The 27,824-nt window shown below is 39.7% G+C and overlaps 1 protein-coding gene across 5 annotated transcripts in view; it reads left to right on the plus strand.

The window, feature by feature from the left end:
• The window catches only part of PRKD1 (protein kinase D1), a 90,367-nt gene that overhangs the window by 27,524 nt on the left and 35,019 nt on the right, over positions 1–27,824 (plus strand). For all 5 annotated transcript variants that reach the window (XM_033144298.1, XM_033144289.1, XM_033144280.1 and 2 more), the window contains one exon: positions 19,401–19,539. In XM_033144298.1, coding sequence (XP_033000189.1) covers positions 19,401–19,539 — 139 coding nt within the window. The remainder of the gene's footprint in view (positions 1–19,400; positions 19,540–27,824) is intronic.

The following is a 27,824-nucleotide window of genomic DNA, read 5'->3' on the forward strand; positions in this document are numbered from 1 at the left end:
CTAGTGCCATGGGCACTGATGTGTTTTTAAAAATAATATTTAGTAATATTTCAAAACTCTTTAATATGACAAAATCAGTATTGGTTAACAGAAAAAGTCTCACCAAATCACATCTCTCGTTTTCTTCTATTTGCAGCTCTTAAGCTGAGAGTGTGTGTCACGTTTTGCTCCATTATGCATAAAGACAGGTTGTAAAACCTATGAAATGCCCCCCCCCCCAAAGCAGCAAGTGTCTAAATTGGAGGCCACCTTTGAGCTTCAGGTTGGGCCAAATGGCCCTCCTGCCCTTTCACTCCACCCAACTGGCCTCACTGGAGATGGGGTGGGGAATCTTGAGTTTGTCATTCCTAGTCTGTAGGCAGCTGAGGTTGTTGAGAACTGATGAAGGTACAACTCCTGGCACCACCACTGTGGTTGGATTCAAGGTGTGGTACCTGGGCAGCTCTACAGGAGGATCAACCCAGATGGCTGAATTCTTTCTACTTCTCATTGATATTTGTAACTCATGTTACAGGTAGGTAGCCTTGTTGGTCTGCCATTTGTAACTCATGTTAGTGTTGACAATGACTGTGGGGAAAACATGACCACATTGGGAACAAAAGAAGAGCCCTCCTGGATCAGATCAAAGGCCCATCTAGTTCTGCATCCTGTCCTCGCAGAAGCCTGTAAGCAGAAGCTGAGCATAACTGCACCACCCCTCTTAGATTCCCAGCAACTGATATTCAGAAGCAGAACATAGGCATCATGGCTAGCAGCCTTGTCTTCCATGAATTTGTCCCATCCTCTTTTTAAATCCCTCCAAGTTGGTGGCCATCAGTACCTCTTATGGGAGCAAATTCCTTAGTTTGTACAGTGTGAACAACTACTTCTATTTGTCCACCCTGAATCGTCCAACATTCAGCTTCATTTCATGACCCTGGCTTCTAGTATTATGAGAGAAGCATGAAAACCATTCTTTAGCTACTTTCCCCATGCCATGTATAACTTTATACACCTCTGTAATGTCCCTGCTTACATGCCATTTTTCTAAGCTGAAAGCCTCAAATGTTGTTGTGAGCTTTCTTCATAGGGGAATTGTTCCAGATCCATTGCCATTTTGGCTACCCTTTTCTGAACACTTTCCATTGCTACAATATTCTCTTTGTGGTGCAGCAACTAGAACAGTGTTTGTTTGTTTGTTAATTACCTGCCCTTCTTTTGCAGGCCCCCAGTATTCTAAATGTGGTCAAATCATAGATTTGCATAATGGCATTATGATATTTGCAGATTTACCATATATTCAAACCATTTCCTCATGATTCCTAATGTGGAATTCCACAGCTAATGCACACAGGGTTGACATTTTCATCAAGTTATCTGCCTATTTCCTGGTCAGTCGTTGCCATTTCATATCCCACAAATATGTGTGTCCCAATGTGCATCACTTGCTGACCTTGAACTGCCTGAAGGCAATCCTGTATTGAGAGTGTGTGAGTGTTGTTAAAATACCTGTTGTTAAAATACCTGCATATGAGAGTGTGTGAGAGAGGGACAGATGCTGCTTTATTCTATCTTTATGGTGTTCCCACTGTTCATTTTTTTACATTTTATCTTGATCTTTCACATGACTTAAAATCCACTTCTGGAAAACTAGTGGAATGTAGTTTAGCACTCTTTTCTGTCTTAATTGTTTCCAGAAAATATCAATTTGCAACTTCATTAACTTGGAGAATTGTGGGAGTTTCACACTGATGAAATTTGGGGTAATATACTGGCCTACGGTTCTTTCCCACCATTTAAAATTTAGCATGGCACGGCAGTATATTGATAAAAAAACCATAGTTCCATAATGCAGCAAGGTCCTGCAGTGTGAAATGAACTTTAGAAACTGGAACAGAAGGCCAGCATTGTCATCAGTAAAACTTAGGCAATAAACCTCCACATCTGAATGCAGAGACATAGAGAGAAGTGTGGATTGGACAGAAAGATCAATCGTATGGAGGTCTATTCAGAAGTAAGTCCATTAAGTTCAGTGGGACCTACTCCCATGCAAGCATGTCATACCGTCCACCATTTCTCTGATGAAAATAGGGACATCCCATTCCATAATGATACTTTTAATATTTATACCCCAGAGCTTCCAACATATATAAAAACATAATAAAACATTAAACATAAAACCCTTTCCTATACAGGATTGCCTTCAGATGGCTTGAGGGTCGAATTACTACATGTTGTTGTTGTTGTTCAGTCGTTCAGTCGTGTCCGACTCTTCGTGACCCCATGGACCAGAGCACGCCAGGCACGCCTATCCTTCACTGCCTCTCGCAGTTTGGCCAGACTCATGTTAGTAGCTTCGAGAACACTGTCCAACCATCTCATCCTCTGTCGTCCCCTTCTCCTTGTGCCCTCCATCTTTCCCAACATCAGGGTCTTTTCTAGGGAGTCTTCTCTTCTCATGAGGTGGCCAAAGTACTGGAGCCTCAACTTCAGGATCTGTCCTTCTAGTGAGCACTCAGGCCTGATTTCTTTGAGAATGGATAGGTTTGATCTTCTTGCAGTCCATGGGACTCTCAAGAGTCTCCTCCAGCACCATAATTCAAAAGCATCAATTCTTCGGCGATCAGCCTTCTTGATGGTCCAGCTCTCACTTCCGTACATTACTACTGGGAAAACCATAGCTTTAACTATACGGACCTTTGTCGGCAAGGTGATGTCTCTGCTTTTTAAGATGCTGTCTAGGTTTGTCATTGCTTTTCTCCCAAAAAGCAGGCGTCTTCTAATTTCGTGACTGCTGTCACCATCTGCAGTGATCATGGAACCCAAGAAAGTGAAATCTCTTACTGCCTCCATTTCTTCCCCTTCTATTTGCCAGGAGGTGATGGGACCAGTGGCCATGATCTTAGTTTTTTTGATGTTGAGCTTCAGACCATATTTTGCGCTCTCCTCTTTCACCCTCATTAAAAGGTTCTTTAATTCCTCCTCACTTTCTGCCATCAAGGTAGTATCATCAGCATATCTGAGGTTGTTGATATTTTTTCCAGCAATCTTAATTCCGGTTTGGGATTCATCCAGTCCAGCCTTTCGCATGATGAATTCTGCATATAAGTTAAATAAGCAGGGAGACAATATACAGCCTTGTCGTACTCCTTTCCCAATTTTGAACCAATCAGTTGTTCCATATCCAGTTCTAACTGCAGCTTCTTGTCCCACATAGAGATTTCTCAGGAGACAAATGAGGTGATCCGGCACTCCCATTTCTTTAAGAACTTGCCATAGTTTGTTGTGGTCGACACAGTCAAATGCTTTTGCGTAGTCAATGAAGCAGAAGTAGATGTTTTTCTGGAACTCTCTAGCTTTCTCCATAATCCAGCGCATGTTTGCAATTTGGTCTCTGGTTCCTCTGCCCCTTCGAAATCCAGCTTGCACTTCTGGGAGTTCTCGGTCCACATACTGCTTAAGCCTGCCTTGTAGAATTTTAAGCATAACCTTGCTAGCGTGTGAAATGAGTGCGATTGTGCGGTAGTTGGAGCATTCTTTGGCACTGCCCTTCTTTGGGATTGGGATGTAGACTGATCTTCTCCAATCCTCTGGCCACTGCTGAGTTTTCCAAATTTGCTGGCATATTGAGTGTAGCACCTTAACAGCATCATCTTTTAAAATTTTTAATAGTTCAGCTGGAATATCATCACTTCCACTGGCCTTGTTGTTAGCGAGGCTTTCTAAGGCCCATTTGACTTCACTCTCCAGGATGTCTGGCTCAAGGTCAGCAACCACATTACCTGGGGTGTATGACACCTCCGTATCTTTTTGGTATAATTCCTCTGTGTATTCTTGCCACCTCTTCTTGATGTCTTCTGCTTCTGTTAGGTCCTTTCCACTTTTGTCCTTAATTGTGGTAATCTTTGTACGAAATCTTCCTTTCATATCTCCAATTTTCTTGAACAAATCTCTGGTTTTCCCCATTCTGTTATTTTCCTCTATTTCTTTGCATTGCTCGTTTAGAAAGGCCCTCTTGTCTCTCCTTGCTATTCTTTGGAAATCTGCATTCAATTTCCTGTATCTTTCACGATCTCCCTCGCATTTTGCTTGTCTTCTCTCCCCCGCTATTTGTAAGGCCTCATTGGACAGCCACTTTGCTTTCTTGCATTTCTTTTTCATTGGGATGGTTTTCGTTGCTGTCTCCTGTATAATGTTACGAGCCTCCATCCACAGTTCTTCAGGCACTCTATCCACCAAATCTAAATCCTTGAACCTGTTCTTCACTTCAACTGTGTATTCATAAGGAATTTGATTTAGATTGAATCTTACTGGCCCAGTGGTTTTTCCTACTTTCTTCAGTTTAAGCTGGAATTTTGCTATAAGAAGCTGATGATCTGAGCCACAGTCAGCTCCAGGTCTTGTTTTTGCTGAGTGTATAGAGCTTCTCCATCTTTGGCTGCAGAGAATATAATCAATCTGATTTCGATGTTGCCCATCTGGTGATGTCCATGTGTAGAGTCGTCTCTTGTGTTGTTGGAAAAGAGTGTTTGTGATGACCAGCTTGTTCTCTTGACAGAACTCTATTAGCCTTTGCCCTGCTTCATTTTGAACTCCAAGGCCAAACTTGCCAGTTGTTCCTTTTATCTCTTGACTCCCTACTTTAGCATTCCAATCCCCTATAATGAGAAGAACATCCTTCTTTGGTGTCATTTCTATAAGGTGTTGTAAGTCTTCATAGAATTGATCAATTTCAGTTTCTTCAGCACTGGTAGTTGGTGCATAAATTTGGATTACTGTGATGTTAAAAGGTCTGCCTTGGATTCGTATCGAGATCATTCTATCATTTTTGAAATTGCATCCCAGTACAGCTTTCGCCACTCTTTTGTTGACTATGAGGGCCACTCCATTTCTTTTACGCGATTCCTGCCCACAGTAGTAGATATGATAGTCATCCGAACTGAATTCGCCCATTCCTGTCCATTTTAGTTCACTGATGCCTAGGATGTCAATGTTTATTCTTGCCATCTCATTTTTTACCACATCCAGCTTTCCAAGGTTCATGGTTCTTACATTCCAGGTTCCTATGCAATACTTTTCTTTACAGCATTGGACTTTCCTTTCGAATTACTACATACCCTCCAACATTTCTCCAATGAAAATAGGGACATCCTAAGGAAAAGCGCAGGGGTCAGCAAACTTTTTTGGGAGGGGGCTGGTTGACCATTCCCCAGACCATGTGTGTGTGCGCGCGCATGCACACACACGCACCGGAGGGGGCCTCTCTCTCCCCCCTCCCCCCAGCCTACCTATGGTGCGAGCAACAGAGGCGGCAGTGGTAGGACCAGCAGTGAGAAAGGTCTGGCTGGCTTTGGAGAGGCTCTGCCCTCCACTCTGCCAACTGTGGCTCATGCCTGCACTTGCGAGTGGCAGAGGCGGGTGGCGGTGGCGGAGGGATGAGCGGCCTGAAAGCAGCCCTTTCTCACAGCTGGTCCCTCCGCCGCCGCCGCCCGCCTCTTGCAAGGGCAGGCACAGGAGCTGTGGTTGGGAGAGATGCCAACCGCGGCTCCTATGCCTGCCCTTGCGAGCGGCGGCGGTGGAGGGACCAGCGGCAAGAAAGGGCTGCTTTCGGCCCTGGAGAGGCGCTGCCCAAAATGGCACTCAGCCAGCTCAGCCCAACCCCCTTCCTCCTCTACACAGAGCGGGGAGAAGCCAGGAGGAGGGAGGCAGGACAGGGGAAATGGCGCCACAAAAAATGGTGGTGGAAAAAAAATTACTGGGTGGGGGGGAAATGATCAGAATTGATCCATGGACCGCCCACGGGCTGGATCCTGAGGGCAATTGGGCCGGATCCGGCCTGTAGTGTGGCAACCTCTGGAAAAGCGGGACATTCTGGGATCAAATCAGAAACCTGGACGGCTTCTCTAAATCAGGGACGTCCCTGGAAAATAGGGACAGTTGGAGGGTCAAAATTCCAAATGCACCCACAGGCCTCAAAACCTCTTCTCTATATGCTTGACATTTTTCTTCACCAATTCTTTCAAGTTTACCTGGAACAGATGTTAAGCTATATGGCCTGTAATTTCCTGCAGCCCCCAGATTTCTTTAAAAAACTAAACAAAACATAAAACATGGTGTTGCATTGGCCACTTGCCAGCACTTATATGCAGAGACCAATCTTAGGGATCAGTTACATACTTTTCTCAGAAGATCGGCAGTTTGGCATTTGAGTTCTTTATGAACCATTGTATGGCTACCATCTGGAATCAGTGATTTGTTCAATTGTAATTTGTTGATGCATTCTAGATCTAATCACACATCAGGTTCCGGTATGAGCTCGGTATTTCTTCTAGCAAATCAGAAAGTGGAAGTAAAGTTTTACAGAAATAGACCAACCAAACATAAATATTAATTGCTTTTCTTAATGAAGAGTATTATTTTCTTTCTAGACATACCTTATTTTGATTTAGCAGTTGTCCAGTCCTTAAAAGAAACTAGTATGTAGGCTACAGTAGTCATAGTCGGTTCTCAATTCTTCATCTCTAACTGTTCCACCAAAGGCTGCTTCCATATACAGAAACAATTTCCGTATTTAAATGCTTTGTCCACTTACAAAAAACCCCACATTTGCCTGCAGCCAGAACACTTGGTTACACAGATCCTTTAATATGAAACCAAGGAATGGTTTTGACAGATACAGTAAACAGTTTAAACCTGACCTGAGGCATTTTTTATGGCTGTCATCCTGATAGTTGAAATTAAAGGTGACATAGACCTTGCTTTTTATAAGAATGACATTTACTTGGAAGGATTATGTTGTAGAAATATGCTAGGCAGAAGCCAGCAAGTGGAGCCTTGGAACCAATAAGCGTGGATTTCAACAGGAAATGAAATGTACTGGTTCCAGTGTTTCTCTTTCTTGAACCCATGGAGAACCCACCAAGAAAGGAATACTGTAAATAAATTGTAACAATGAATCATCATTTATTAATGGTGCTGTAACTCTCCAACAGTTTTACTTTCCCCCAGATGGGGCACTCTTCCATTCTCTCTCAAGAAAGATGGATGCATATTCAATACTGGTAGCTTACCTTAAATTTGTTTTATGTTATTTAACATTTATTAACAGTTATTGTTCTAGAAATGCCTTACAAAATGTTGGCGTTTGCTATTCCAAAAGGTGGGGAAAGGGAGAGATACCCCACTTGTTTAAGAAAGATACTTGAGGATATGAAATATTGCTACCTCAATACTTTGGTGTGAAACTGCATGGTGTTTGTTTGTTTGTTTAAAAGGAAGAATGCACTCTATTTGGCCACATTCTAATTAGTTTAAGGTTAGAACGAACAAAACCCTTCTCCTTCTTTCACATATGAGATTTTGGAGAGCGAATCCCTCTAACTTGCCTCACAAAAAGTCCCTGGATATATTTGTCTGCAATTTGGCAGTCTTCATCCTGCAGGGCCTCTTGTACCTGAATTTTAATCCATGGCCCAAAGGGGAAATTTTATAGCCCCTTTTAGATTCTCGATGAGGAACAGAGAGATTGTTTTTATACAGAGCAGCTCAGAACCCAGATTATAGATTGCAGCAAAGAGTATGGAAACAGATTAGAATTTTTTTAATGTGCACAGATACAAGGTCAGTCTTGGGGCCCATGTGCACAGCTTGTAAGGTCAATATTCCCAAGATAAAATGTATTCCTTGTCTGATTTTGGTCCATTGATTTCAGTGGATCTACTCTGAGAATGACATAGTTGGATGTCGCCCAAACTTTTGTTGAATCTATTCTTAGGATTTGCATTTGCATCCAGAGTTATTCTTTCTCTAATTTGTGTGTGCATGCATGCATATGTAAAATAGTCTAACTTTCTTAATTCAAAATTCTTACAACTATAGTTTTAACTTAATATTATGCAAATATAAAATGAAATTCTTGGCTTATTGAGTTGTCATCTTTTTAAAGTTTAAAATCTGCTTATTGGCTTATTTCCTGGTTTTTTATGTATAAAAAATTAGCTATTTTAGAAGTGTGACAGCACCATCAATGTGATTCTTGTTCAAATTGTTATTAACATAATTGCTAGTTAAAGATAAAGTCTTCTGTGTTCTCAATTATTTTTTATTATTTGCATGAGAATTTTAAACTAAACTAGATTTTCTTCCCAAAATTGAGCTACCTCCCCTCTTCAAGTTCTAAAGTTAGAATGTAGAGTTGTTTAAATGTATCAGAGTAAAAATGTTACCTTTTGAGAAGTAATTTCAAAAGAAAGAAAAAAAGACCATCTAAATTTTGGCAAGATATGGTATTATTTCTTTGTTCCTCATTGTGATATTTTGCATGTGAATAAATGTGCAAAGTATGAGAATAATGAGAAATGAACTTTTAGATTACAGGTACCAGTAAGTATTGAGTCCTAAGGCTGAAGTTCATGGGTTCTCTCTCCTGTGCCAAGAATGTGAATTCATTTCAGGGGTGGAAATAGTTTACACTTTTTCTGCTTTCTTCAATGTATAAACTATACCATTTAGATAGTATATTAAATGGTAAAATCCAATATTAACCTCAAGGAGCAAGGTGATTGCCATTGATGTTGAAATCCCTTTCATGGTTGACATCCAGCCCCCATGCCAAGAGAGGGAGATAAATATGGCAGACCTGCATCAAAATGATTTTACCCATCTATCACCATTGTGAAAAAAGAGCTTGATGGTCATCCCATACTAAAGATAAAGCATTTACAAAACCCAGGGTGAACAAGGTAGTCAAATGGAATGCTTACAGTTATGAGATTGTCAAATGATTAAATTATGACTTTGCTGTCTTCAACCACAAGAGAATGTAATGGAAATCAACTTTAAAAGATGACTGATTGCATCATTATTGATACTGACCTGGTTGAGAAAACTTTCCAGTGCTACAGAAGTCTGCTTATTCTACTTTTGTATAGACTAGTGATTATTGCCTATTTCCCCCCTATATTGTGCTGTTCAGATTTTAATTAGGAGCCCATCTAGGGTGCAGTGTACAGTATGTGAGACAAGTGGGTTAGGGAGACAGGTAGGGCTGGCATGAAACTGCAGGACCTTGGATAGCTCCAAACAGGAAAGGGAAAAAAAGCTCAAGCTCAGCTGAGGTCTTTTATTCCCTTTGCACCTTTGTTGTTTTCTTCAAGAATGTAGCCTTAAAAGGATAGTCTTCTGGACAAAAGTCCAGCACTCCATTGCCTCTGTCAGCTCCTTGCTTATGCAGGCAAGCAGGTAGTAGGGAGCATGAGGCTCCCAGTGGGCTGATTCTTCAAAATCAATTGGCCCGGTTTCTGGAATTCCTGCCTCAAGGACTCCAGTTCATGCTTAATTCCTGTTCATGCTTAGTGCTGGGGCTAAGCATTGCCGTAAGTTGCACCAATGTTTTATTGATCTGTCTGCTTCCTACTCAACTCTCTAACCCTGGCTGCTGCTCAGGGTTGAGGTCATGATGGTGGGACTCCACAGTCATCAGAATCCTTTCGTCTTGTTGAAATTTGAAAGCTACAAACTACTAGTTTCCAACAAAGAGTATATGGAATAACCTGGGTCATTAGTGTGTTTATACTTATTTGTAAGTACTGTTTATTCACTGAACCACAATTACATTTCGACTGACAGCTGTGTAATGTTGGGTCCATTTCCTCTTCTGTAGTTGGGACTGGTCTTAATTCCATACAGGATTCCTGACTCCTTCTCTCCAGTGGCTCTTCCTTTTTCTATTTGCCTGCATTGAGTCTGAATGCAGTTCCCCCCATAGTAAAAGTCTTATTCTATCATCCTTCTTTGCCGGAGTAGTTCATATCTGAGCTATGGAGAGTATCTAAGAGGACCACTTCATCCCAGTTCTTTGTGGCATTCTTGGAGTTCAGTTTTCTGTGAATAGCTGGGGATAGAATGAAAAGAGGACATCTGCCTTGCCAAGCGTAATAAGTGGCATGGGACACTCTAAATAAAGCAAGATATTTTAGTCTTGCCTCTGAAATTGCTAGTTCAAGCCTCTTATTTTCTAAGTTCCTGCACCAATTGATAAACAATGACTTGGCACCATGCTTTCAACAAAGAAGACGCTTCCTATAGAATGATTGGGGTATGTTTGTGTGCATATATGAATGCAAGGCAAGAGGCATTTTGAAACAAAGATTTTAACTGTTTTCTTACAACCTTTAGGCATAAAAACACAAATGAAATAAATTTGGACATTGACCTATTGTGGGAGCCCTGACTTTGGAAATTCAGTGGCTGTTTAAATGTGATTCTTCTTTCTCTTCCTTGCATGTATTCATGTGCACTATTTTTGACGGGGAGACTTTAAAGACAGTTTGATATTCCTTAAAGGCAACTTTTTAAAGCTGTTATATTTATAGTATGGAATTGCATGAGTTTATCAACTGCTATTCTGTTCAGAAGCAACACCTACTAGTTGGCTAAAATTATAGTGCTCTCACAAGGGCAACCCCCCCTCTTTTGTTAGGTTTACATATTTCTGCATGTTTGATATTATTCTGAAGGAACTGTTCTCATTCTTGGCAAAACATTTTATTTTTAGCACTCTAAGAGTGAAATTTTACTGCCTTTTTGAAGGATATCTAAATAATCAAAGTGTAGTTACATAGGTTTTATCTATAGTTAGAAAACCCTATAAATTTCAAGTCCCATTGATAATTTTACCAACCCTGAACTTCCTGCCATATGACAGGCCACATTGCAAAGTAAAATGTTGCTATATGTGCTGCCATAGCAGGACAGACATGGCAACATACAGTCAAAGTTAAGACAAATTGACACTTTTCAACTTACTGAATGTATAGCTCTGCTGATACAATACTATAAGAAAAGTGAGAGCGGTTTGGGTACCGTATGAGTTGTCATCTTTACAGTGCTTTCTATTAATATTTATTCAGGGTGGGGTTCAACTAACATGTCTACTAAAATCTGCTCTGCAGAGCTGGAGAAAATTCCAGAACAGGTTTAGGGGAGCACGGGGGGGGGGGGAGGCTGGGAAGTCTCATTGTGCATGCAGACTTTGTTCCTTGTGCACATATCCCACTTAGCACTACATCAAATTCTATTTTTCATTCTTAATAAACATGTATAGGTTTGGGCAGGCATCACTGTATTCATTTGAAATCACCTGACTTGAAAAAAACAACACCACTAATGTATCTCATTTCATATCCAGTCATGGATACCAATTTTTACAGATTTTTATCTTTGTTGCTTTGAGTTGCTCGCACACTGCTTATAAACAATAATAATTAAGCAGTATATAAATTGTCAAAATAAATGTTTGAAACATACTTTTCAAAATGTCCTTATTATACACCACTGTATAATATACACCACTGCTGTCACAATTGGGAAGAAGTTAGTTTGCTGTGCTCTGTGTTATGAAAGTATAAATTATTGACGGATATTTTAAAAAGTATATAGTTGTGTGTGTATAGCCTGGCGTGCTCTGGTCCATGGCGTCATGAAGAGTCGGACACGACTAAACAATTAAACAGCTAAACAAATATAATACATAGATCTCCCTGAAGTCAGTCAGTTTACAGAGGCTTATTCTAAAGTGTTCATAAAAGCTTGGATCCTAACTTTTTCCTTTGTTCACAGAAGTGGAGTTGAACTCACTTTTTCCTTTCCCTAATACAACTCTTTTCTGTGAGCAGAAGCTCCTTTAGATCATGGAGCAAAAAGTTAGGATTCATGCCAAAGTGCCTTAATTTGTAAATACTGAATATTTTTAATTTCCTTCCGGTGATATCTTGTTATACTTGTTCATTAGGCAAAATCGGTTTATCAGTTAGGTACACCCAAGGATTTAGTATGTCCAATGGGATTTTTGACTCTTTCCTTCTTTGGACAGCAGATTTTCATCCTATATTATGATCTGGTTTAATAAATGATGTCCCATGCAGTGTGCTGGGGTTGCTGTTAAAAAAAGAGAGGAAAAACTTCAAAGCCTTTTTGAGTAAACCTCTTTGGGACCAATTCTGGTAAAACGCATAGAATTATTTAAACTGGATAATAAATAATGTCTCTAGCCCATGGAACTAGTTGCAGTGTTTTGGACCCTGGCCTTGATTTTAACATTTGTGAATTGCTGAGTATCAGAAATTCTCAGTGAACTTCTGGGACCAACTGTAGAGGCAGAGCATAGCCATCATGATTCGTAGTCATTGATAGAGTTCTCTTACATGAATTTGTCTAATCTTCTTTTAAATCGATCTACATTGGTGGCCCTCACTGCCTCCTGTGGGACCAGGTTCTGTGTATAGCTTCTATACACTCTGTGTGTGTGTGTGTGTGTGTGTGTGAGAGAGAGAGAGAGAGAGAGAGAGAGAATGAATGAATGAATGAATGAACGAATGAATGAATGAATCACAAAGCAGATTGCAGACAAAGGTTTCATGTTAGGACATGTTTTTGTTCCAACATAAAAGTGTAAGATAGTTAACATAAAAGTTACTTAGACAGAACCGTTGCACAAGTTGTACAGCTTCATAACTTAAAGAGAGATTTACTGGTAAATATGATGGGCAAAACAACTTTTTCTCATATTCCTCCTTGGGTTTTTGCTTCTGAAGAGGCAAAAACCCACTCTTGGCTTTCTTGTCCACCCATATTAAATTGTTAACAATTTCTGGGTCATGTTTAATGACTGCCATGTTTAATGAGGGATTTTAATAAAGAGGAAAGGCGGGAGGTTAATTTTAGTTGTGGACCCAGTTTCTGTTTCTTCTACCTAACCAACTCAGTTTCCATAGTTTTTGTAGCAGGTAAAACATCCTTTAAAGAGATTATCTGAATTACCTGATACATTCATTCCAAAATATTCTACCGGTGTGTTTGTAGAGAGAATGCCATGGGTCACTGTGGAATGTTGATGTGGATTGTGAATAAATTAACCCTAGACAGAGCATTGAAGTGTTTGTGGAGTTCACTGAACAGGCATAATCATTAACAAACAACACATGCTTCTGAAAGTACATTGGTTTAAAAAGGAATTCAAGGTAACATAAGAGGGTTACATATTTCTTTGTTCTTGGGGATAAGAAAGGCATCTATTATGATAATGTAGTAGGGCTATACAATGGTATTTTCTGTTCTAAAAGATATATATTTTGGCAAAAAGACCTTGCTAGTCACACTAGCTACACACAAGAAAATAAATCCATCAACAAAAGCTAGTTTTAAAATGTAAGAAGTTGAATGCAGAAACAAATGTGCAATATAGATTATGATCTAAACAGTCCAACATATGTTAAAAAGTAATTAATAATCCCTTTTTTGCAGATACTTAAAGCTGCAGCCTTGCTATCTCTGTGCACAGAGAGCGAGGTATAGATGGAATCTAGCAACTCTCCTCTCCTGCTATGCTGTCTGCAACTGCATCAGTTCTGTGCTGGTCTCTCTCTGGCACAGCTGAAGCACTTCCACGCTTCCTCTGTTAGCATATAGTGGCTTGCTCCTTCCTAGATGCTAGTGCACTCGCTTTGCCCTGTGAGAACAGCAGACTTCCAACATTTCGTGGACAAAAATAGGGATGCATGCACCGGCCAAAGGAATGCCATCAAGAGCTACTACCAAGGCTTAGAAAAGTTAATTAAAGGCTCACATGAGCCCAAAGCACCCACTTGCACAGAGGCTGCCTGCTGCATCTCTGCATGATTATCGGGTCCATCCAGTCATATCTCCTTCCAATCAAACTCTATAGGGATGAATGGTTCTTGCATCCTCTGGCTTGGGTGTGGATGGATTACTCCAGAGCACCAAATTCCAGACAGAGGTTAAACAGAAGTACCTTGCTCTCAGACGAGGTTCCCAGTTCTATCTCTGTGTGAGTCGCTAGCTGGACTTGCCTCCATCCAACAAAAAAGTGCTGCCAGATCTGTGAGTCATGGAGGAACCCAGAGGGTGGGCACTTCCATAAGTGAAGAATTATTACTCTTCAGCTGCAAACTTAGAGATATTTGCAGGAGATTAAACATGACTGACCATGGTAGAATTTACTTCTGAGTAAAACAAGCATAGGATGGCATTGCAAAAGATTTGTGCAAAAGAATGTGAGGGTGAAGTGAGGCTCTGGGATGGTAGAGAGCATTAAAATAAAGTCAGTTCAGTTCAAGGAAACTTTAATACTGATTATTTCATTAGGCAAGAAATAAAGTTTTCTCTAGTTGAAGGATGATTATTTTATTAGGCAAGAAATAAAGTTTTCTCTAGTTGAAGGATGCATTTCAGAAGAGAAGCTCATCCATGTTGGAGCATTCCCAAGACTAGTAAAAGAAGCCAAAATAGTTGGGGGGGGGGAGAGAGAGAGTCAGTCCTGTTTGCTCCACACATTGTAAAAAGTTGGTTGTGAGAATCATTTCCGAGTCCATCCTGCTCACCTGATCAGGATGAACTCCCACTCCCAAGTGTAAGTAGGATGCCAATGGGAACTTTTTAAAAAGCCTCCGCTCTCCCGCTCTCTCTCCTGCCCCCCTCATTGTACCACTAGCTTTACCTCTTTCATGTAGAGATACAGTATCTTCTAAAACAGTCAGCTTGCCGTAGACTTTGAAAATGTTTAATGCACACTGAGATACCTTCATTTTATTTCCCTGTCCCTCCCTCGACAACTCAACAAAACCTTGAGGTCTTAAATCTTATTTGAGATACTTGTCACACCGGGGGGTGGGGGTTGTTTGCATATCTTGTAAGTTTTAAGCCAATATGCATTTGTTTGTTCTGTCCAATAAATAAAGTGTTTAATCTGCTAAAAAGCCTGGTTGGGTTGCCATGGCAACCAAACAATGATTGAAACTCAGCTGTCACAGTGACTTGTCTGGCTTGCATTTTACCGCTCTGAAGCTTTTATAGAAACGAGGCCTACGAAATGCCATAGGAATCTTCATGAATGAGAAGAGAAGACCTTTGTGTGGAAAAGAATGCACAGAAACAGTCTGAGAACGAAAACATGTCCTTGCCTTGCACCTTCAGACCATAGTGGCAAAAATAGATGTGCTTATTTCTAAACAGTTCCTGATGGGCCCGATGCGCACAAAGGAACCTTCATCACACCTAAAGGTGTTCAGAACCTTAAGACAACAAATTCTGCATTGTTAATAGAATTGGGAGTGCCAAGGTTATTTTGCAGGCAACTATTCTGGTTCTGCTCTTCTAAGTGAACTTCATTGGCAGTAGATTTGAGACAAAGAAAAGCAAGTATTTAACACAATGCATTTTTAAAAATTTCAGTGCCACAGTATGTGACAATTTGTATGAGTTTAGATGGCCTGAAGATGAATTGGACAAATGCATGGGTGATAAGTCTACCAATCAGCCATGCCACTAAATATCACTTCAGGAGGGATTCCTTGGAAATATGTAGCTGACCACTGCTGGTAACAGGATTCTGTAGTAGCTAGTTTTTTTCATCTGATCCTCTTGGGCTGCATTTATTCATTTTTTAAAACCATGAGTGGGCAATTTTGTTTCTGTTGAAGATCTCATACATTTGTGGATAATCTGTTGGGGGCTGTGTGTTGGTGGTGAGTGGAGACAAAAGTTTTCTGGATTAATTAAGAGGGGATGAAGACCACCCTGGTGCATTTTTCACCATGGCTACCTCAAATTACAGTTCGCTATCTACTCAGAAGTAAGCCCCACTGGGTTCCTTTCTGACTTTTGTATGCTATACATGTACACACAGAGCACAGAAGCCTGCTGTTTTGTTCTTGGCCAGAAGCCTCCTAATTTGTTCTCAGACAGCTGGGGGAAAGCTGCTTTTACCTGAGCAGTTCAACAGGAAAATGTGTTTAAAAAAATCTGTTTATTTTTATTAAATAAAATACTTCCCCTTCTAGTTGTTCTGGAACTACATAGAAAGAGGTTGGGGGGGGGGAGAATAGTTTTAAAAGCCAGCAAATAATGAGGATACAAATGAAATGAAATGAATTTATGGGTTGGAAGAATGGGGCAGCTTCAGAAAGCATTGAGCATTGAAGGTTACCCACCTGTATCTTAAGGGAACAATGTCATCTCTAATTTGTTTACATGGGCAGGTAACAATCCATCAAAACATGGGTGCAGAAGAAGACTGTATGTGTGTGCTTGTAAAGACACAGGGCAGTGTTAACCTAATGAACCCCATCAGCGGAAGCCCTTGTAGAAGGGGAAGCAGGTCAGAAATTAAGGCTTCTGATATTTATGTGGGTTGCACAGTGTGTTCCAGAATTTCATAGAAGCCTTTCTGCAAAAAACTTGATGTAGCCGAAGCCATAGAATTACTGACAAAACATAGTCAAAACAAAATAAAAAATAAAAAAATTCCTTCCAGTAGCACCTTGTTCTTGGTATGAGCTTTCGTGTGCATGCACACTTCTTCAGATACACAAATCTGCATGCACATGAAAGCTCATACCAAGAACAAACATAGTTGGTCTTTAGGGTGCTACTGGAAGGAATTTTTTTTTTTTTGACTATCGCAGACCAACACGGCTACCTACCTGTAACTGTCAAAACATAGTTTTTTAATCTTAAAATTTTGGAAGGATACTCTAGTATGCAAAGGGAAGTATGTGTGGTCTGGAGTCAAAGTTAATATTTGGAACTACTAACACTACTGAGATAGAGACAGGGGAATTGTGATTGGAGTTCAACCTTGCAAGTTCAGCAGAGTTATTAGCTTGCATGGTTTTTAGAAGCTTTCCTTCCAACACCTTCTATTTGACAATGTCTTCTTTCCTTAAATATGCAGAGGTGCCTTCCCCCTGTCTCGCAATGGAAATTAAAAAAATATGGAGAGAGGGAAGGAGAAAATAATGACAAACGAAATGAGTAGCAAAAAAGCCCCAAACAAGAGAATCAGAATAGATCAGCAGCAGGAAGAGAAAAGAGAGGAGTCCTTAATCAATTTGTAAAGGAGGACAAGGAGAAGCCCTTCTAAATGCCAATAGGGGAGTGAAAGTGTCAGGATGAGAAATAGCAGAAGGTAGCAGAGGTTTGGTAAGATGACCAGCATTTGACAAATAGCAAGAGGAAGAAATAAAAATAAGTGACAGGAACATGAAGAAACTAAAAATGTGTAGTTTAATCTTAATATCGATAATGGAAGAAGCCAGGGAAAGCTGAGGCTGTGTGCACACTATACCTTAAGACACATTCTTTCCCTCAGAAGATTATGGGCACTGTAGTTTGTTAAGACTTGTGAGTAATCTGGGAGTAAACTGGATTGAATTGAATGGGAATTATGAGTAGGTATGGTTGGGATTGCTACTTTAGTATCATAAAGTTTAAAAGCGGCTTACTTCGAGTTACCGGTAAGTGTGTACAGGATTGTATCCTTAAACTGAAAAACAGGAAAATTGCTAAGTAAAATATATCATGGCAATCATCGTGGGATGGAATGAGCCTCTGAATAAGGGTGTTTACATGCAATAGATAAGAAAATATTTGTTTTTAAAATATGTAGACATAATTGATAAGAGCAGCTTTGTGAAGTAAAAAGTGAGATAGCATCCAAGTTCTTAACTTGCAGTGGAATAAAGAAGAATGGTGATTTCTACGGAAGGGAAAAGCAAATGTGAAATTAAAAGCTTAGGAGGCAAGACAATAAGCACTCTTCTGGTTGAGACTGTGATGTGATGTGCGAGGCTATGAAGCAGTTGGAAATATCAGTAGACTAGAGGGAGGGAAGGGAGCACAGAAAGATAGAGCTGGAACACCAACAGCTTAACAATAATACTGCAAGTCGAAAGAAGATATGAGACTTCCAGTGCAGGAGTTTAAAGTGTGTGAAAGGAAGTGGCTAAAGAATTGACATACACACCCTGCCCGAAAGCCTGCAAAAGAAGGAGAAAGCAAGGAAAACAGAAACATTATTCCTTTAATAATAATAAAAGGCAACAACTCAGCACTACAACATCTTAAGGAATGAAGTGAACTATGAAGCAGTTTCCTGTGAGAAAACAATAGCAGCAGAAGTCTGAGGTAAAAGAGAGGTGACAAATCTTGTTTAAAAATGAACATAAACTTAAGTAAGATAACCAAAAAGAAGCACAGAAATACTGAGAGCAACATCACTGGTTGGCTGAAGTAATAGATAGGAAAGTAGCAAAATCTAAGAGCGGTTTTCAGTTCCCTGTTTCAGTTTTGAAGAGCAAGGACACCTGATAATCATAGTCCATCTCTTTTTCTCCTTCAGCATAGATACTCATACTTATCCCCCCTTTTTTTGTAAGAAAAGCTTGTTGGTGGCTAGATTGCTCAGTGTTTTCTTTGGGTATTTTCCAAATAGTGAGTAAACTTGTTTACCTGAAGTGTTTGGAAAAGCTGACGTTATATTAGCATCAATGTTTGTTTTAGGGAAACTGCTTTTCCTAAGTGCTTGTTGGAGCAATTTACAATCTTGGCAGGTATTATGGTGAGAAAGACTGAGAAGCAAACGAGCTGGGCAGACTTCCTTACTTTTTGTTGTTATTTTGAAACAAGATCTTAGAAGGGACATAAAAGTTCTTCTGGCTCTTATTTTAAAACTTTTAGGCTATACCCCCCCCCCCCCGTCTGCAGGAGACTGGCTACCCTGTACCTTTTTTGTGGTGTGTATGAACTACAAATGTAGCTATTGAATTTTATTTATATACCTGTTCTTTGCATGCATGTGTGTCTAAATCACAATCCTGGGTTCATGTTCAAAATTGCAAGTCTTATCAATTTGAAGTCTTTGATGTGTATGTGAAATATCTCATTACAGTCGTACCTAGGAAGCCAAACGGAATCCGTTCTGTAAGTCCGTTCCACCTCCAAAACGTTAGACTTCTAAGGCGCGGCTTCCGATTGGCTGTAGGAGCTTCCTGCAGCCAATCAGAAGCCGCGGAACCCCCGCCGGACGTTTGGCTTCCAAAAGAACGTTTTCGATTGGAATTTCTATTTGTGCGATGGAAATTCTCCCTTCTCCTCTCCTTGCGTGTACCCCACGCCCACCCCATAACTGCTCCAGAGGTTGGGGTAACCCCCAAAACAGATTTAGGGAGAAGAGTGGGGAAAGTTCTGTTGCATAAGCAAAACACATTCACTGATGAAATGAGTAAATTGGATACTGCCTATAATAAATCAAAAACAAATAAACCAATATGTATTCTTGTTTTTCTATAGAAAGTTTACATGTTAATTTTGAAAAGACTGTGTTTTCAGAATCACCATATAAGAATTGCACTTTCCAAATCTAAAATGGAATGTATAAGCAATATCATCTCTACTCTTGCAGAAAAGGGCTGCTGGTATTATGATTTGTGGTTTCTTTCTCAGGAATTTCAGTTAGCACCTCAGCCAACATTGTTTCTCCCTTTATTGTTCTGATTCAAACTAACCAAATAATGCTTGCATACTACTTGTAACTGAAACAAATTCTCAATATTATTCATTTTCAGTTTCCTGAATGTGGCTTTTATGGAATGTATGATAAAATTCTACTTTTTCGCCATGACCCTACCACTGAAAATATTCTCCAGCTGGTGAAGTCAGCTACTGATATCCAAGAAGGTGACCTTGTTGAAGTTGTCTTATCAGGTAAAAATAATATTTTTATGCTTTATACTTTATGTATTTTATAATTGCTTTAGTATGGGAATCGGTAACAGTCCCCATTAATTTGGGAATAGTTCTGGCCATCAAGCCTGTCTCCTGACTCCACCAGCAGTTTGTCAGATCTTTTTAGAAATTAAGAACAAAGAATAATTCTGTATCAAGCCAGTCCAGTTTCCTTTTTCCAACTTCTAGGAACCCAGCAAGGTTACCTTCTTTGAAACACCAGGCAAATGCTTTCCTTTTGACCTGGGCTTTTGGCCCTTAGTTTCAAGCGTTTTTAAGTATTCACAGCTTTTCTTTTCTTTTTTTGGCATGACGTGTCTTTATTTGTACAGATAATGTGGTGTTGAGGTTTTTATTGATAGTGTTTATTGTAATTGGTTTTAGTATCTCTGTTGCGATTGTACCGGTAAGTCACTTGGAGTTATTTTTAATTAGTAAAGCGATTGATAAATGTTATCAATCATCATAAGCATCAAAAGAATCTTCCCCTTTTTTGAAAACAATAACCAGTCAAGTTAGAGTGATAAAAAGGTTAGGCAGACATGCCTCTTTATCTATCCCGTAAATTGCCTTTACAATGTATCATTGATTTGTATGCACCATAAGCATGTAAAATCAAGTACTGTACTGTATTTTCCCGTGTATTGGACGAGGTTTTTTGACTCGAAAACAATGTCAAAAAACTGGGGTTGTCCAATACATGGATAGTGTCATGTGGGGGGGGGGAGAAGCTGCGCACCGCCAGCCAGCTCGTTGGTAGGAGTGCAACCTCCCCCTATGCCACTGCATGCGGCAGACGCTCCCTGGGTCATTTCCCCCGCACGGCGGTGGCATCAGGGGAGGTTGCACTCCCATGGGAGTGCAAATTCCCACGATGCCGCTGTGTGCGCCGGGCACTCCCTGGATCATTTCCCCAATGCGGCGGCATCAGGGGGAGGTTGCGCTCTCGCCAACTGGACGGTTGGCAGGAGTGCAACTTCCCCTGATGCCGCTGCGTGCAGGAAACAATCTAGGGAGTGTTTCCTGCCCGCCGCTACATGGGGGGGGGAGAGGCTCAACAACTTTGGGCCATCTCCCGTCATTTTCCTAAAATTGAGTCCCCCAAAATAGGGGGGTCTTATACATGGGTGCGTCTTATAGGCGGAAAAGTGTGGTATATATTTAGGGCCCATCCATGCTATACATTTAAAGTAGTCTGTGGTTGACCCTCAGATCTCAAATTTGAGTGGCACTCTGTGCGACAGCAAGATTTAGTGCCCCCTGCCTCTCAACACTCCATTCTAAATAATAGTTGCAACATCCCCTGTGGTGCTCCGAAGGTTCTGTGCCCCTCAATCCACCAAATCATCCTCGGAACTATAGTTTGTTAAGTGTACTGAGATTTGTTAGGAAACACCTTTTCCCCTCAGAGCTGCAATTCCTGAGAAGAGGGATTGATGGCTAAACCACTCCAGGAATTGTGACTCTGTGAGCGGAATAGGGATCTCGTAACAACTCTCAGCACTATTAACAAACTACATTTTATAGGATTATTTGGGGAAAGCCGTCACTGTTTTAAGTGGTATGATGCTGCTCTAGATGTATAGTGCAGATGGGGCTTTTCCCTCTTTTTTTAGGTAAAGAGTTGAAGATAAAGAAAGAAAATAGAGATTTCAGATGTTAGCATTTGTAAGTTCTCTAAATCCTATTGAATCTAAACTTTATTGAAATAGGAAATTCCATTGAGTTGACCTGCAGAAATGAAATCATACTTGTTAATCTTCCAAACCAAGTTGCAATATATAAGATAACATTCTCTTAGAGTTACAAGAAGGCCAACTGCCAGGCATTTGCTAATGGATCACAAACTTTAAGTACATGGCTTGGAAACATCAAATCCAAACTTTCCTTTTGTTCAGTTATAGCAAATTTATCTTTTTTTGTTCCAAGAAATGGCTTGTTCCTTCAGCAATATGATCCCTGTCCTGTTTATTTTACCATATTGCCACAATACATAAAGATTTCTATTTGGCACATGGGTATTTCTCCTTTGAAATGCAGACAACATTTTTTCATTCTACTGAAATTACAAAAGCAGCTGTATGATGATGATGTAAAACGATAAAGGCGGACTGCTTACCAACAGCAGAGGGAAGTATAAGGACTTTATTTGATTTTATTGTATATTCATTATACAGTAGACTATATTTTATGTTCATCATTCTTTAGGAATGCCAAATTTTGTCAGAATGACAAAAATTCTTGACTTTTTTGTACTCTAATTATTAATGGATCCTGATGTAATAAGAGGGCTTTTACTGACCTGGTTCACACATAACACTAAACCGTGGTTGGTTATACATTATATATTGCCTTAACTATGGTTTGTTTACTGCCAACAAACCACAAGCTAAAACCATTGTTTGTTGTTGGCTTATAAACCTTGGTTGGTTTTAGATATGACTTTCACCAAACCATGAAGGCGTGAGGCAAGAGCAATTGGGGGGGGGGGAGAGAAACAACCTTAAATGCTGGAGAAACAGAACATGGGTTGTTTGTCTGTGGGATAGTTCGTAGTATGTTCAACAAACTATAGCTTTAACCAACCACGACTTAGTGTTATGTATGACTTAGTGTTGTGTATTTGGCTATGCAAAATAATTTACTAGCACAAATGCAACAAAGCGTCTTATTTAATCATGCATACTCCTTCCCTAGTTCTTCTCCAGTCCAGAACAAATTTCCCCTCTCTGTCACAGCTATCATTAAGTATTACTTGGACAGCAATGTCAGCAAATGTTGGCCTTAACCTCCCACTTGAGATGGGTGTTCAGACACACACCCCTCACACACTGCTGGCACACACACCCCCCCAGGCCTACGGATGTGTGTGCTGGCTGTAAATTTGGCAGCCACGTGAAGTGGCCCTATATATGTGCATGTTTAGCGCTCCTTCATGATGGGAGAGGAATCCTGGGACAACCAGGGTTTTACCTCAAATGGAAAAGCTCTTTTCAACTTTTTCGTGTACAGCCTTTACATGGGGTGGGAAGTGTGACTAGCTGGCACTGTCTCTTCACACATCAAAAGAACATCTCAGGGAGTTCAAGTGATCCCACGTGTGACCTTACCACAATGGTTGTGAGTTGTGTAGGGACTTAGTGAAATGCCAAGAAGGCTGTCCTCCTTATCCCCTACATAACTCAAACTTGTTGTAGTAGCACAATGAGAAGGGCCCTGCTAGCTGACTTCAAGACCTGGGCTTGCTCATAAGCATAGAAACATCCCAGTAGATACCTAAGTATCATGTTTTTCAAGGCTTTATATTTTAGCAACAACCCCAATTGGGCCAGGTAACATACAGTCAGTCAGCCTCAAATGACGGAGATGGATCATTGTAAATTTACCAAATACTACAGGTGGAGTCACTTACAATTAGAGTTCTGAGACTCCTGGGCTACCTGTCTAGTTATTGGTGTTAGTCTAGCTTCCCTTCTCTTTCTTTCCCTTCTCTCTCTGTTATTCCCTCTGCTGAAATTTAAATTGTAAGTTCCTTGGGGCAGGGATCAACACTTTTTCTTTTGCTAACTCCGAAACATGTCATATGTGATGATAACAGTACATAAGTAAACAAATCTCAAATATTTTATGATGCAGCAGAAAGAGAAAATCAGAATCAAAATGAGAAAGAAAAGTTGTTTTTCTTTTAAATGTAAAGATTTTTACCTTTTGCATTTGCTTCCAAATATCTATTATGTATAAGTTGTACATCTTAAATTTGTCAGGTTCCACAGTCATTTTTTTTAGGAGGAAACAAAAAGCACAATAAATACATTTTACTGAAGCTGGATTGGAAGTCATCTGCTTCCTCACACATTTCAGATCTTTTTTGTTCAGAAAAAGAACAGTGCATCTAAAATAATGTTCTATAGATTTGAATAGGCGTTCATTTTGAGGTGATCTGTCTTCTCTGGCATGTAAAATTACAGGGTTCTTATGTAATGAAAAAGTAATATGCTTGGAAGAGTTTTCACAAGTTTCTTATGTGAAACACTAATAGATTAAAACTTAAAATAAAAAATCAGGTTGACGCTGTGCCTGCCAGCCAAATTCATAGCATAATTTCATCAAAAGAAATGAAAACTATTATTGTAGGATTTTACCTAAAATATTAAATTTTATACAACAATAAGATTGTCCAAATTTTGTCCTTGAAGGCACATGGAAATCATTGCATATTGCTTTAGTATAATCAGAGAGAAAATGGGATTTTTAATACAGTTTTTTTTTCTTTAGAAGGGAAGCTAGTGAGATGTTATTGAGCTTTCACACAGAATTTCAAGAGGTGTTTTTTTTCACCCGTTGATGGCAAATGTAATTGAGTTTTATTTAAGCTCTTTTCTATATCTGAATGCCACATTGGATCATATGAAAGAACACTGCCCTAATACATGCCTTGATGTTAGATAGAAATACTGAATTGTTCAAGGTATAGTCGCCTAATGAGCAAAGTTGATTTATGATATGAGAACATGAAGTGAAAAATAATATTCGGTGGCCTTTAGGCGTTAGCAAGAAATTTCCTTATCGACTGCTTCTGTGAATCAAGCTGGTAGATATACTTGTAGTTTCATATTTGAAGACCCCTCTCCCATTTCAACAGCTCTGTTAGCAATGTGGGGCTCCCTTATGCTGTTTCATGGTATCTAAAAGTAAAACTATTATTTTAAAAGAAAAATGCTTCTTCTGTACATTCCTAGGAATGTAGCAGTAATTACTACAATTGATGGAGGAAATGTGAAATTAAGCATAAAATTAACATTCTGACTCAATGGGGAAAAGATTTTGCCTTTCTTTGCAAGATGCATGTTATTATTTTTTTTACAAAAAAGAGAGAACAAAAACCAGCCATGTTGAATGAAAATAATTCCATACATATAGTTTTGTGAGTCATATTTATGTCAAGCATCTTTGAATCAGTGTAAAGTCAGACTGGTATCATAATTGTATGATGTCATTTTTTTGGTTAAAATGATTTGAAAAGAGATTGTTTTATGGAAAAATATAAAATTTGCATCATAAGTTAAAAGAAAAATTATTGTGTCTTTTTGGAGTATCATGAGATGAGTTGATTTTTTTTCTTGTTAACCACTTAGAGGTTTTACTACAATATAGTTTTGTGTGCGCACACATATAAATTTAGGAGAGTAACTTTTGTCTTCATCTTTAAGTTTCATTCAACTGAAACTTCTTAACATATATCTGCTGAGTTCTAACAACTCCCAAGCTTTTTGGAGAGAGGTGATCCTGTTGACTTTGCCTGCCAACTTCCTTTTTACCAACCCCCAGATTTTTGGAAAGTTTCCTCTTTTGAAGTAAATGTGATTGTATTGGGCAGAAAGTGGAACAGAGCTATCATCCCCCTAGTCAAAACAACCCAGGGAGAACTTGGGATGAAGAGTGAAATCAAGGAAGAGGAAATAGTAAGGGGTGACACAGATTGGCTACAAAAAGGGAAAACTTCTAGATACTCTGAATGATTGTGCCATAGAAAAATTGGTCATGAAACCAACCAGCAATTCTAGACTTAAATAATGGATGGCACCCAGGAGCTGGTATGAGATAAACCAATTGGGAACAGTGACCATAGTGCTATTAAATTAAATATACATGGAAACAGCAAATTGCTCAGAAAGTCCATTATAGCAATGGTGTCATTTAAGACTAAAGCACTTCAGTCTGCCCAGCTTGGCTCAGAGGCTTCTAGAATTAGCATAGATCGGGGAACCTTTCACCCACCACATTACCAGCTGTTAACCAGGCTTATTGGAGCTGCTGAGAGTTGTAGTTCAGCAACATCTGGAGGGCCAAAGGTTCCACACACCACCATTAGTGCATAAACACTTATATACAGTGTCTCTCTTCATGACATTCGCTTAATCGGACTTCATTTTGGCGTCTCTGAATTGCTGTCCTGCGCTCCTGCACTCACAACCCCAACTCTACTCCCCCCATAATTTTGTTTCAGCTTCACCCCAGCTTCTGTCAGCTTTCACCTCACAATCTTATTAAAACTTATTAAAGGGTTTTCTAAGAGCTGCTAGAGTACTTGAATTCAGATGATGCCCTTCCAGTGTTGTTGGGCTCCAGTTCCCATCACCCCCAATCATCAAGGCCAATAGTTAGAGATGATAGGAACTGTGGGTCAGCATCTGGGGATGCTGGCAATCATGACATCATTGTATAGCCCAGGAACATATGACTCAGTATGTCTTGCTGTTTGCCTTTTTCATGCCTTTTGGAACAGAACAATGGAATAGGAATTGACCAAACCACAGAGAAACAAGAATAAACATGGTGGGTGTATTTTATTTGGCAAGTTTGCATTTGAAAATATGTTAATCCAAGACTGAGAGGCTAGATATATAGGGAGAGTACTGGGATAAATTAAGGTAACTTGAATGTAAGGACATAGTGGGGCACATAGTAAAACAGAGTGAAGGATTTAGTCAAAGGTAATCAGTTTTAAGTTCAACTAGTGTCACTGAAAGATATTTCTGCTATTGTTATGAATGGGGAATAAATGTGCTTTATTTACAGTGCAATTCTACAATGCCTACTCAGAAGGTAATCCCATTGCATTCAATGAGGTTTACTTCCAAGTATGTAGGTACAGTATAGGACTGCAGCCATAGGCTGGATTCTACTGACAGGAAAATATGTCTTCAAATGTACTCAGAATTCTTTCTGAATATTCAGACTGGACTATTCCTCTAATTAAAAATCTTCTACAGATGCCTTTAAAGCATAGCTTGTTACATTTCTATTTTAAAAGTTCATCTTAAATTATCAAAGAACAATTTGCATTGGCAAACTAAATATGCCGGTCCCCCTTATGTAAATGACTTCTGTGTGATTCCTCTGGGCTATCCTTGTGTGCAGAGGTCAGGTGGTGGCATACATCATGTTAACTAATACTTGACTGATAAATTTCCACTGCAGTTTCTCTCATTGCCACCTCTCCTTTTGAAGCCATTGTGAGGATGGAAATCACAGTGTAAGTGTATTTGCAGAGTACAGTTTCCTGTACTCTTCAGAGAGACTGTGTTGGTATTATTTATGTCCCTGAAGAAAAACTCCACAAACTTAGATTTATGAACATCAGTGGTGCTGAATTTCTAGAAGGAAAGCTATTGGAGATCTAGCCTTCCTAACAAGTACAATTTATGGACAGGAAGTGTCTTCCTGGCTCCATCCTACTTTTGCACTGGCTTTGGCTGTTGATTGCTTTGGGAGAAGTAAAATAAATAAATAAAAATCCTTCCAATAGCACCTTAGAGACCAACTAAGTTTGTTATTGGTATATAGTTGTTCTCTAAGGTGCTACTGGAAGGAATTTTTTATTTTATTTTGTTTAGACTATGGCAGACCAACACAGCTACCTACCTGTAACTAGAGCTTTGGGAGAAGTGTTTTTATGACCTAAAAGGCACTCATATTGTTTTTTTTCATATGCTTCGGGACTCAAAATATGTTCTGTGTTGAAGCCTTCTTGAACCTTGGCTAATTATAACCCCTGGCCGGTGAGTTAAATTATGGAACAGGAGATGTGTAAAAGCTTTAATCTTCTCACATCAAGTCTATTTGATTTTTTTTAATAAAAAAAAATGTTTTGAGTTTAGTTTCTGTGTGTATGCTGTGTTTTCACGTATTCCGTAAAAGTTCACAAGCGCTGTTTTTATGTTAAGGGTTGTGAGCTGTGCTGACCTCATAATTAATCTGCAGAGAAACTAGTTGGATAAGTTTACAGTTTAATAGGAGAGGTGCCAATTACTTCATTGCTAGCTGACTTGTAGCAGAAGGCTGCAGACTAGGAAGTGATTGTTGTTGAAGTCAGTACTGAAAAAAACAAATTCAAGAATCCCTAAGTTCCAAATGGAAAGGGTTTAAAACAACTCAGTAATGAGATCATTAAGATGGTTGAATAAGAGCGGTTTCCGTGAATTCCAAGCAGGACTTCCATGAGCAGAAAGAGCGGTGCTGCTTTTGCTGAACCCCCTTTCCTTTGCAGCTGCTTCGTCCATCTCCTTAATCTGCTTCAGTGGTTTGAGGAACTCACTGGAACAGCATTGTAGGTAGCACAGCAGACTTTAGGAAAAGGGGGAGGGATAGTCCTTTTGACTAACAGAAGCCTCCACTGGATCAGATAGCCTTCACTCAGCAGAGCAACATTATTTGATCTGACCCAGTATAAAAGAAACAAGAAACGCAGTTCCTTGAGTAGC

This window comes from Lacerta agilis, chromosome 1, assembly GCF_009819535.1.
Source record: "Lacerta agilis isolate rLacAgi1 chromosome 1, rLacAgi1.pri, whole genome shotgun sequence".
Lineage (NCBI taxonomy): Eukaryota > Metazoa > Chordata > Lepidosauria > Squamata > Lacertidae > Lacerta > Lacerta agilis.